General features: G+C 37.3%; 1 protein-coding gene across 4 annotated transcripts in view; it reads left to right on the top strand.

The window, feature by feature from the left end:
- LOC107728072 (protein quaking-like) overlaps nucleotides 1-13056 on the top strand; it is an 82892-nt gene that overhangs the window by 66994 nt on the left and 2842 nt on the right. The window contains exons 4-7 of one of the 4 annotated variants that reach the window (XM_016538139.1): nucleotides 979-1066; nucleotides 1567-1866; nucleotides 5918-6329; nucleotides 9301-9375. In XM_016538139.1, coding sequence (XP_016393625.1) covers nucleotides 979-1066; nucleotides 1567-1866; nucleotides 5918-6021 — 492 coding nt within the window. In that variant the 3' untranslated portion in view covers nucleotides 6022-6329; nucleotides 9301-9375. Of the gene's footprint in view, nucleotides 1-978; nucleotides 1067-1566; nucleotides 1867-2108; nucleotides 2346-5917; nucleotides 6330-9300; nucleotides 10805-13056 lie in introns of those variants that run through there. The other 3 variants (XM_016538138.1, XM_016538137.1, XM_016538136.1) reach the window with 3 other exon arrangements.

Raw genomic sequence — 13056 nt, 5'->3', positions numbered from 1 at the left:
AGTTTTATTTGGCTTTTTTTTTAAGAAAATTGGGTTTTTTTTTTTTTTTTTTTTTGAAATTCACTGCTGTCATATTTAAATAAAATTTAGTAAAAAACTGTGTTGGCAGAATTTTTGTTGCTGTTCAGAGCAATCAGTGAGACATTGTCTAGGCGAAATAACTTTTGACCAAAATTAACCAGAAGCTATTTCACTCAAATATATAATATCACAAAAGAGGAAAAAAAGACTTGCAATTTTTTGTTTCATGCCGACTCTAAAAGGTACAGTTTGTCAAAAGTTACCGTTTTGAAAAATCAGTTAGCTAAACAGATGACATCAAATAATATGCAGGGAATTCTGGAAATGCTGTGGAGTGATGAGTGTACAGTAAATAACTAAAAAAGCTACTGTCACACTACTAGACAATGTACAATAGTTAATTTTCACTATTTGTAATTAGTTCAGTCTGAAACATAAACTGTGCATTGTTTGTTAATTCATATGCTAATTATGCAAGCTCGATTTCACACATTTAAGCTTCAAAAAGTGTCCGAATGCAATTCATAATGCAACACATGTATGCATTCTTAGTGCTTATAGCAGGCGTTAGTGTAGGTTGTTGTCTTCTACGATTAGTTTTCTCTTTGAATTAGTTTGAAGAAAATCTCGCTGAGCACAGTTATTTAAATGGTCGACATGTTTGTAGCTAGCTACCAGAAAAATAACTGTTTTAATGGCACAGACATTTGAAGGAAACTCTATCACCCCCTTGAGTACTGAGGTTTATTACCACCAAAGTAGAGAAAAAACACACATTAAATATGTACAACGGAACCCTGTGCTTGAAATGCACAGGCCAAACCTATGTGCGAGACAAGGTACGAGAGGTTTTGTTGAAGAAAAAACGCTAATAGCTGCAGTGTGAACAGTAGCAGTAGTGTGTTTTGTTTGTGTGCATCTGTTTTGATGTCCTTATGTGTTTCTTTATACCGACAGGCTGAAGGCGAGGACAGTCTGAAGAAGATGCAACTGATGGAACTGGCCATTCTTAACGGCACCTACAGAGACGCCAATATCAAATCACGTAAGCCGCCACCTCCTCTCAAGCAAACAGAGACGGTATTGTTTGAGGCCTTTGTAACCGCAGCTCTCAGTAATCCTCTCTCAAGTAACCCTGATAAATGTTCTGACAAGTGTCTCAGTTTTGTGAGACAGAATTAGTACATACGTCCAAAGAGCAGCTAATGAGCTGAAAAAATAGAGAACATGCCCTGCTATCTGTGAAAACAATGTTTTCTTAATTCATCGGATGTTGTGACATCCTCCTCTTCGCTTTGCTGCTTCAGTAAATAATACTGAAGCGCTGTAGAACTGCAGGAGTGTGATATTGTTACTAAGCTGTATGTTTGAACGTGCTGGCCCCTCCCCTGCCTTGTTTACTAATGAATAGCTAAATAGCAATAGCTAAATAGTCATGCTCTGTGTCCAGTGTTTGCCTGTGCATGGTACTAACTGTTTTTGTCTTTTTTGTCCCTACCCCACCTGTCATCCACCCCTACCCTCGCATTTTTCCGCTCACCGCAGCTGCCCTTGCATTCTCTCTTGCAGCGAGCGCCCAGGTGCCACGGATCATCACCGGCCCAGCACCTGTCCTGCCTCCCAACGCCTTGCGCACGCCCACGCCCGCAGGGCCCACCCTCATGCCCCTCATCCGCCAGATCCAGACTGTCATGCCCAACGGCTCGGCCCACCCAGCAGCTGCCACCCTAGTGCAGCCCGGTCCGGAGTCGGGCCTGATTTACGCGACGCCCTATGAGTACCCCTACACACTGGCCCCCGCCACCTCCATTCTGGAGTATCCAATCGACTCCAGCGGGGTTTTAGGTAAGCATAGCTACACTTGTCTCACTACACAGAACCCCCAGATCCCTCTTCGGCATGGGCCGTGGACTCCCATGCTTTACATGGCTGTACACTAGGGTTGGGCGGTATGATGATTTATACCATGTGACATTTTGTAAATAAATCTGATTTACCTTACTTACATGTGCTATGAGGAAATATGGGGTAAAAATACAAAACTTTAAACTGAAGTTGCACTATTTGAAGCAAGTTTGATTGTTTAGGGTTGCCGATCAACATCTCAACTTATCTCAACTCATCTCAACATCTCAACGAAACTCATGCATGGTCAGACTTTGGGGTCAGAAGTAGGGTTGTGCCAATAGACGATGCCATCGTCCATCACCGATGGCTGACAGACATGATGATGTTGAGCCGGCATCGTGATTCCGAACCCTGGTTTGACTGCCGTTAAGCACTTGGTGTCATGTTTTCTAAATATCCTGTCTTAAGATGGAGTGGTCAGTTGCATTCATTCTTTCTTGCACTCTCATTAAACATCTTACATTTGAGGGTTTCAAATTCTTAAAAAATAGTTCACCAAAAAAGAAAATTAGCTGAAACTTTACACACCCTCAGGCCATCCAAGTTGTAGATGAGTTTGATTCTTCATCGGAACAGATTTGGAGAAATGTAGCATTACATCACTTGCTCACCAATTGATGTTCTGCAGTGAATGGGTGCCGTCAGAATGAGAGTCCAAACAGCTGATAAAATTGTCACAATAATCCACAAGTAATCCACATGACTCTGGTCCATCAATTAAAATCTTGTGAAGTGAAAAACTATGTGTGTTTGTTAGAAACAAATTGATCATTAAGATGTTTTTAATTTCAAACCAGTTCTTCCAGCTAAAATAAGAGTCCTCTATCCATAATATTACTTTCTCCAGTGAAAACGTCATCTCCTCTGAAGCAGGAGAGAAATATGCAAATCATATTTTGATGTGAGAGGACAAAAGGGTATGGAATTTTTCACTGGAGGAAGTTCAGTTTTTCTGGACTAGTATTTTGGACAGAAGTGATGGGTTAAAGTTAAAACACCTTAAATATGGATTTCTTACAGACACTCAGCTTTTCACTTCACAAGATGTTAACTGATGGACTGGAGTGGTGTGGATTACTTGTGGATTATTGTGATGTTTTTATCAGCTGTTTGGACTCTCATTCTGACGGCACCCATTCACTGCAGAGGGTCCATTGGTGAGAAAGTGATATAATGCTGCAATTCTCCAAATCTGATTCTGATGAAGAAATAAACTCATCTTGGATGGTCTGAGAGTCAGTAAATTTTCAGCAAATTTTCATTTCTGGGTGAAAAAAAAAGTCTAAAAAAGGTAAGAACATTCTTTAGAAATGTTTTTTGGAAATGCTAAATATTCTTATCTTATTCTTAGAAAAGATGTTCTTAAGTTAAAAAATAAGGAGAAATAGCAGTTAAGACAAATTTTATCCCCAATAATATGTGAATCCAGCCCCTGGTCTTTTTGTTTGTATGCCATATAAAAAGAGAAAAAATCAACAAGATATTTTAATTAGTACTGTATATTATGATATATTGCTTTACCATTCTATAAAATGTCTCATGCTGTAATGAATGATTTGGGTCATACCGTCCACCCCTACCCTATGCCATTCCTCTTAAATAGCCCCCAACATACAAAATCTGCTCTCCTATACCAACAAAAAGCCTATGGCATTAGGGCCACCAGCATCACCAGCCTCTGCTGTCACAGAAGCCAGTAATAGGCAATAATATAAAAGAGTAAACAACAATATATCAAGTCTTTTCCACTTAATCAATTTAGCGTCATAAAAAGTACTCCCTCATCACAAAAAAAGAAAAAATCCTTTTAAGAAATGTTTGCATAAATGATTTGGCTTTTAAGTGCTCTACTGGCTTTATATGAATAATGAGAGTGCTCGCTCTCAAAAGCCCTGTCCTCTCCACTCCACACAAGCTGTATGGCTTCATTAAAGCACTTGAGAAAAGCCGATTATGAATATCATGTAACCAACAACATTCTGCCAGTTTAACACTAGCTTCTCCCAAAGGCATGGTGTTAAGTTGAGCAGCAACAAATAGCCCATCCCAATGCCAAGAGCAGCGTGTCCAATTAGAGCAGATGAAGTAGGGTTTAGCTACTGTCCAATAAGCATGTTTATTGAGCTCGTCTCAAGCAGGATGGTTCACAGCACGGTCCTTATAGGACTATACCAGCCTTGTCTGTGGGTGGATGTTTCTGGGGTGGAGGGAAGGTCACTACAGCATGTTCACACATACAGTGGTTTGCAACATCTAGAAGTCATATATTTATAGTGACAGTTGGTGATTTCCAGTGACGTGATTGACAGCAACTAGTGTGGGCGTGTCCAGCGATACAGCAAAGTTGAGAAAAGTTCATCTCATCATACAAGGCACAAACTGGAGACATAAATGTTATCAATTCCCTAGTGAAAAATAAATATACTAAAATGTATTTGAAATACATTTATTTCATGCTAAGTATACTACAAATACATTTACATAATTATGTACTTAATAAAAATACCCTGCAATTGTAATTTTGGTATACTAAACTGGTATACTTAAAGTCTGCTAAATTGAAACAACTAATTTTGTACTTAATGCACTTTAATTGTGTGGAAGTAGTGCTGAAGCCCAACTAAAGAAATACTTAAGTATATTTGATTGTGCTAAAGTGGAACTATTGCAAGTATACTTTAGGTACACTTTAAATATCTTGCATTTAAAGACTGATATTATTCAAAGATCATACAATCCTCATCAATAGTGACATTAAAACACATTTTAGGCTTTATAATAAGAAATATGCATTGTGCACAAGTATTACTCCAAACAAAGTTGAATTAGTTTTATATCAGTAAGTCTTTAGCGATATATCAGTAAATATGTTTATAGATTTGAACTATACTTAGTATGAAAGTACTTAGTACTTAGTATGAAATAAATTTATTTTAAATATATTACTTTTTACTAGGGTTTGGACATTTGGACACATCTTTTTGTTTGTTAATATTTTTCCATATTTTAAAACAACAGTAAGTCATCAAAACTATGAAATAACATAAATGCAGGTATGGAAACCCAAAAAAACTTCAAATGTATTTGATATTAACTTTATTAGATTTCTCCCGGGATAAACATTACTAAAGGATACTGGACTGTTTTTCCTTCACTATCTGGTTTAATTTATGTAGGAAAAATAAATTAAAATAATTATTTTATTACTTTTTTCAAAATACAATTAAATACAATTTAAAAATTTTTTTAAAAATGTGTATGTTTACAAAACTACTTTCAGGCATTTCAGTATAAGACTTTATAAAAATAATCAAAATGTCTGTCAGAATATAAATTTAGTCAGTTGTCCAAACTTTACAAAAAGTAAGTTTGATTTATTTATTCATAATCGTTCATAATTTATCAACATTCATGATGTATTATGCACTGCTCAAATTTATATTTAAAAACTTTTCCTCCAGAATGTTTTTAGTGTGCAAGAAAACCTTATTTTTACAGCCAGTAAATTGCATTTGTGATTAACTTTTCAAAAGCTATGGACACCTCACCAGAACAATTAAGAACTAACCAGTTTATAATATTACGTTTACATTTTAACTACATTTGAAATTTTTGTGTGCCAGACTTTTTATGAACAATCTGGGGCCGGATTCACAAAACCTTTTTTAGATTAGAAGTTAAGAAAGTTCTAAGAAGAAAGTGGCAGGCTTTGGTGTTGTCTGATTGTATGCCTATTCTTGCAAACACTGAAAAACCGGCTTTTGGTGCTGATTACCATAATAATCATAATAACCGTGCACATTATTTTTTCTCATTTGGTTAATTAAGGCAGAACCATTAAAACAGTAGTAAAGCAGAGCCGCTGGCAACCTCCAGTGATATAACGGCTGTATGTGTGAACGTCCCATAAGAGATAGGATGTTTTGGGGGGGTGGGAGTGCTGAGAGGAGGTTTTCACCCTGTCTTCTCTCTTGTGTGACCTATACAGCATCCTCAAAGGCCGAAGAGCTGCCCCTCTACCTGGGCTTTCAGACCTGTCACATTCCCATCACAGTCCAGCGCGGAGAGCCAACCGGTCGGCCTCCCTTTTAAAGTGCCCCCTCTCTCCCCCGCCCCCTCCGACAAGCCCCTCCCTCACACCGCAGACACGCCCCCTGCCCCACCTCCCTCTTATCGGACTGGCTGGACTCCCCGGCCTCTTTCATTCAGTCTGTTTCTTTAAATGATGGTTTTTGTTTTTCTGTTATTTTTTGGTTTTGTACTTTTGTTTTGATCTGTAATGTGATGTTTTAGTTTTTTTATGTGTACAATGATGAGGGAGACAAAGCACTGAGCCCCAAACTGCTGCACAAGCTTTTCTGGATGACCCCCATCCCTCAGTCTGAGCGGGCCGCATCAGGGTGAGGGGCATCAGGAGGGGCAACATGAGGATGGTGAGGGGACAGTGGGGCTCAAATAGGGGCTGCTTAAATTGGGAGGGAAACTATTTGAGATGAGGCATCTGTTGAAAGCCAGGCTGTTCATCGAGCAGTTTTAGGGCAGTTGAATGCACTATGGTGGGGCAGTTTGGCTTAAAATCTAAAATGACATAGTCACGATATATATAATCAAACTGTGAGAATATTGCCTTAGAGTTCTATAGAGTTGTCAAAGCCTTTTGATAACATGTTCAGGTCGTAGTTTACCCCAACATTGAAAGAAAATACAAGAAACATGTTTGGCATAAAGAAAATTGAGATATTCTGCATTGTAACATTGTAGCAGCACATTTTCCCAATATACTCTTATCTCTGTAAGGCCTTTTTCAAACCGCATGCATTAGTTGAATTGCAGCATAAATGCAAAAATAGCCTTTGACAATGAAATAGTGTGGAAAAAAATAAATAAATAAAGTGAGTTACTACATTGGGTATTTCCTTTAATAACAGATTATAAACTATTACAGATTTGATTAGCTGTACATCCATATGACAATTCCTATACATGCAACCCAAAGTGTTGATATGAAGTGCATAAAGCATTTGAATTCAGTCATATTTACTGAAGCCCTACAGATGTAAAAATTGCACTGCAGTATTACAGCTCTAGTAAATGCATTTAGAATTAAAATGATGAGAATTATTAAAAAAGAGAAATTAAGAAATTAAAACACCCAGATGTAATGACAATATGGGAAATGATGCTTAATTGTTTTATGTCACTTTGCAAAATATCTTAATACAAAAAGCTGTATTTTATTATATTATATCATATTTCTCTTTTTTTTTTTTTATTCGAAATATGATCTAGACATACACTACCATTCTAAAGTTTGGGGTCAATAAGATTTTTTTTAAAGAAAGTGTTTATTTTTATTCAGCAATGGGATGCTTTAAATTGGATCAAGAGTGACAGCAAAGACATTTATAATGTTACAAAAGATTTCTATTTCAAATAAATGCTGTTCGCTATCCATCAAAGAATCCTGAAAATGAACAAATTAAGCAGCGCAACTGTTTTCAACATTAAAGGCAGAGTAAGCGATTTCTGGTAGCCAATGTTGATATTTGAAATCACCAAAACAAACACGCCCCTACCCCAAAAGGGTCTTGCCCCTATTTTGATAGCTCCGCCCCACATATATGTATGCAACCCAGGCATCGATTAGTTCTGTGAAACAAAGCAAAACCAATGTTACACTGTGTCTACGGACGTGAGCGGCGCGGCGCGGCGCAACAAATCCCGACAGAAAACTGCTGCCGGGTTCTATTTATGACGTGCTGACACACATTTCAAATGGTTTTCAACGGTCGTTTGATCGCGTCCAGTGTAGGCAGACTTTAGCTGTTGTAGACACGGTGTTACTCACCTATTGAGAAGAAACAAAGCAACCTCGGCGTCCGATCGCAGGCCTCCGCTCCTTGAGTTCTCTCCAGCGCTGGAAAGCTGATCCGATATTTACACGGGTCCTACTTCTTGCCTTATCGTTCCGCAGACGTTTTTCATCTTTTGTTTTTTTATCCGCCATCTCTATCTTTCTGTCGCTCGGCTCGGCTAATGTCCGTCCCATGCACTGAAAGCTCTCTCCTCCACATCATGAGTAGACACACCCCTTACTGCTGATTGGCTACAAGTTTGTTTTGCTATTCGGCCCGAATCAGTTTTCTAAAGTGTTTTTGAAAAATCACGTACCCTGCCTTTAATAATAAGAAGAAGAAATATTTCTTGAGCAGCAAATTAGCATATCAGAATGATTTCTGAAGGATCATGTGACACTGAAGACTGGAGTAATGATGCTGACAATTCAGTATATCATCACAAGAATAAATTACAATATTTAAAAGTAATATTTTACAATATTACTTTTTTTTTGTATTTTTGATTAAATAAATATACCGAGCATAGGCAACTTCTTTCAAAAACTTTTAAAAAAATCATACTGACTCCAATTTTTTGAAAAAGTTTACAAAATAGTTTATGATCTCGTTTTAGTGAGATTGTCCCATTGCCACGAACTGTCCTAAAACGTGCTCCGTCTGACTGTGGTGTGTGTTGTTTCCCCAAGGACCGCCAGTCCTGCCACTAATTTCCCCCGTTCCCTTCCTTTATTCTTTAGGTGTGGCTTTCCCCACGAAAGGCTAAATGCGTTTCCCAGGATCCTCACTGAGCCCCTCATCTGATCTGAGTGTTAACATTCACATGCTTTCGTTTCACAGCTGCCTTGTTGCTTTTGAGTGGTGTTTGTTCAGAAGCATGAATCTGGCCTAGCAGTCAGTCAGACACACTCCTGTTCGTTTACACTGGCTATTCCCAGACCCCACAGAGGCTGTACTTGTAATGCCATACATATGCCTCCATACTCCCACGTATTTCCCCTGGACTGTGCCTCTGACTGCTATGCTTCGATGTGGAATGGAAGGAGAAAAAAAACTGTCCTGCTTTACTAATCACTTAATTAATTGTGTGCATTTCTATTTTCCTTTTTTTTGTACTCCAGCAGATGTGCCTAAATGTTGTTCTCTCTCAGAGAGTGACTTTATCAGTATTATATTTAAAGACACTGTCGCTCCAGCGCAAGATTACGTGACTAGTAAAGCTTCCCGTTGAGAGTGTGCACTCCTGTCTGTCATACCGTGTGCAAGCTACGCAAAAACCCACGGATCCACTGAGGATGAATGAAACCATGTTTGAATTTTGTACAAACACATGAGATATTTGCATATGGGGGGGGGGAAAAAGTATTATTTGTGCCTTAACTTGTATAATTTAAATGATTTGCATTTGTCAAACACATTCGGGCGTTTTACGAAAGCTGTCTGATTTGATTTATCTGATGGAGACTGTGAGGTTTGACTGATCTGTTTTCTGGTGATGTTATTGCAATCCAAGCAGGTGCGGTGACAACTAAAGTTCGAAGGCACGAAATGCGCGTCCATCCTTACCAAAGGGTAGTGACCGCAGACAGAGGTTAGTTTAGTTCATGTGCTTCTATTCATTACCAGTAGCAACTCACTGTTGGTCTTGATCTGTTGTGAAGCATGTGCAGTTTGAGCATGTTAAAAGACGTGCCATCCACAGCTTGAATTCAGTGCACTGTGCTGTTTAATAAGGTGTGTTTGTTTTAAACCCTTTGGTTCACACACACACACACAAGGTCTTTCCTGCACAGGTGGAGTGGTTGACTTCATTCCATTATTCTGATGACCTTATCATTTCAGCATGATGTTGATGACAAATAATGGAGCTATTCATGTGAGCATGGGCTTTATTCACCCCATTACGCTCAACATTTCTAGCTGTCTCTAGTTATGCAGACACTAAATAGTGTTTTTATATATTGACTCTTGAAACATTTTGGAGCCATTTGAATAGACGGAGATCGCATCATGAATGTGTCCCTTCCAAATGAGTTAAAGTGATTGTTTATAACTACATGTAGCCTAATGTGGATATACAAATACAAATCATAGTCATAATGCACGTTAAAATCCACGTTCACTATCATTAGGTTAAAGGCTTTTCAAAACAGAAAAATGCCATTAGGAGATCTTTAAAGCTGAAGTGTATGATTTTGTCAATGTTAAAATATATGCAGTCACAATTATTAGTAAGCCATCTGTAGGTTGATTCCCTTGAAATGTGTAAACACTAGTATAGAGCCAAAAATGTGGACTCCTACAAAACATTGACTGGTTTGTTTGAGCACAGCAACATTGACTTGATCAATGACATATATTAGTAATGGGACAGTATAAAAATGCAATTCTGTTAGAGACACTAGTGGTGTAGAAATTACACACTTCGACTTTAAAGAAAGGAAAGATGATCTTCACTAAATCTGTGTCACTAGCAACAAGTTTAATACATATTTGGAACTTTTATACAGGTACAGCCTGATTAATTTGACCATTTTAATATTCTCATAGAATTTTATGAGAAAAACGAATTGTCTGATGAATGGGAAAGTCTGAGACCACTAGTCAAAATGCTATTTTTATTCAATAATAAAAAAAAATGTATGTATTCAGAGTAACAATTTGAATATAGAGTATATATAAGCTGATTTGACAAATTAACATAAATGTAATAATGTCTTAATATTTGGTTTGTTAGCAATGCTCAAGCTCATTGAACTCCACAAGTCTTTGTAAAAACCTAATGTTCTCAAGTGTGATTTAAAAATGAGCAGAAGAGCATCTTAAACCAAAATTATTTTCAAAAAGAGATTATGAATTTGATTTTAATTTTGACCCCACCACATGTTTAAAATGATTACAATAATCATAAATGATTACTTTAATGAGTTTAAGATGGGTAATGATTTGACAAAGCAAGTCTTTATCTCAGTATTGCTACAGACTCTTAATATTTCCTTGTTCGCATGCATAAAAATTCAGTTGGTGCAGGTTAGACGTGTGTGTGTGTGTGTGTGTGTGTGTGTATGTGTGTGTGTGTTACAGATGTTTGCTTAAGCCACTGTGGCCAGAATGGCCACAGATATCAAGTAAATCAGATACTGAGATTGCTTCCTCTCTTTTAATTTTTTGTCTTTAATATCCTTTTTGTGCTATGTTTTTATATAACGGAACTACTGTTTTGAAGAAAATCTACTTTTGAGAACCCATTTGCACAGAGCTTCCAGATTACCAATCTGTGCATTTATACTGGACCACACAAATCACTTTTTTATTTCAGCTGTTTACTTATTTTTTTATTATTATTATTATTTCCATCTGTCAATATTTGCCTCATTTGATAAAGAGATTCTATGTGGCACAAGCCTTTTATTTTGCACTGAATACGTCAGAAACCTTCATCTCCTCTGCTCTTCATGAGTGGGCATGTTGAAAAAGTGAAACCTACTTCAAACCTCAGACCATGAAACTGAAACGAATCTGTCGAGTCTTACGGTTGACCACTGCCGAGTGGATGATAACGTCAGCGCCACTCTGTGGATGTGATCGTGTCAGAGTATAAATGCATTTAAGAAAAAAAAAACTTCACTTGATACATTTTTTATGTTTTACTGTAAGCTTCTTTTTATTTTTTGTTGTCGAAAAGAAAATAGTATTTACTTGTGGCTTTTAAAATATATATAAAAATATATATCTAAAAATATATAAAGCAGGAATGTATTTGAATTGTCAAATTTTACTTGTATTTTGGAAGAGATAGCAATGGTATTATAGAGGGCTATTTGTAGGAAAGAAAAATATGCATCATAGCAGCTTTATAGCACCATGTTTGAAAATTTCCTATATTTTTGGATATATGTTAGGGCTTTATATATGAATGACAGGACTTTTTCAATGTTTATATGCAAAAGCATTTTATATTATGTGTCCTGTGATTTGTCAGTAGTCTGCAATGCTGAGGGTAATGGTTAAAAGTCCCACAGCGTGAATTTCCATGGCTTTTATGCTAGAAAATACCCTGTAGTGTTGCTTTGTATCATTAAGGCCAAGATTTTGATGTTGTTGTAAATAGAACAAAAAAGAATTTCAAAAGGCAATAAAAATAGTTTTGAGTAAAAAACCCACCAGCAGTTGTTCTGGCCCTAAATTATTTCTGACTAAATTTCTCAACGTCTCAATTTACTACGAAAAGCATTGATCTTCCATCTCCATCATAACTGGCGGCTTAATGCTGGAACCTCTTAAGAACTCTAGTGCTTAATAGCAGTCAGGTAACGCTGTGATCTTCACTGACTGTCCTCAGATCTCTCCTCTCATTTCATTAGCAGCTGTCTCTCTCATGGCCGGTCACACTAGACTCGCTCCCATTCATACACCTGCGACCGTCAGCATCTGCTTGCTGCAGCATATTGTGTTGGAACTTGCAAAGATCATAAAGCAGAGATCACTAATTAGATTATGCAGTCCAGATCCGAACCCAACGTTTGAACTGAACTGAATCTGTTTGAATTCCATTTGAATGCTTTAACGGAATCTAGAGCAGAGCATGACATCATATCCTGTCATGCTTAAAGCCTGGTGTGACCGGACCTTCAGTCTGTCCATTCACTTGACTGCTACTAACCATTAGACACATTTGCCACAGTTGTATTCCTTTGTGTTTTCTCAGTGTTTTCTCGCTTGATTTCTTCCTTTTTAACATGTGACCTCTCAGGATAGGCTGATCCTCATGCTGTGTGTAAAACCATGCTTTTACCTCATGATTTTACTATATTACAAAGATGAAGATCAACAGTTCTTCCACGGCTCACACATTCAGTCAACCCACAGCAAGAGTTATTATTTATGCTTGAAACATCCTCTACGCAAATACGTGAACCAAAAGCTTTTTTTACGAAATCTTCCTCTATGGCTACTTTTCCTTTTCGAGTCTACGACTGTCACGATAAAACAACAGTTTGAAGAGAATCTTACTGAGCACATTAGTTAAAGCTGAAGTTATTTTTTTTTACTAGCGTCACGAAAACTAATTGCAGAAATGTGACCCTGGAGCACAAAACCAGTCTCAAGTCACTGGGGTATATTTGTAGCAATAGCCAAAAATACATTGTATGGGTCAAAATTATTGATTTTTCTTTTATGCCAAAAACCATTAGGATATTAAGTAAAGATCATGTTCCATGAATATATTTTGTAAATTTCCTACTGTAAATATATTAAAACTTAATTTTTG

The sequence above is a fragment of the Sinocyclocheilus rhinocerous genome, unplaced genomic scaffold (assembly GCF_001515625.1).
Source record: "Sinocyclocheilus rhinocerous isolate Xijiao unplaced genomic scaffold, SAMN03320098_v1.1 scaffold907, whole genome shotgun sequence".
Classification (NCBI taxonomy): domain Eukaryota; kingdom Metazoa; phylum Chordata; class Actinopteri; order Cypriniformes; family Cyprinidae; genus Sinocyclocheilus; species Sinocyclocheilus rhinocerous.
The sequence above is the reverse complement of the archived record's forward strand: the minus strand, read 5'-3'. Positions and strand labels throughout refer to the sequence as shown.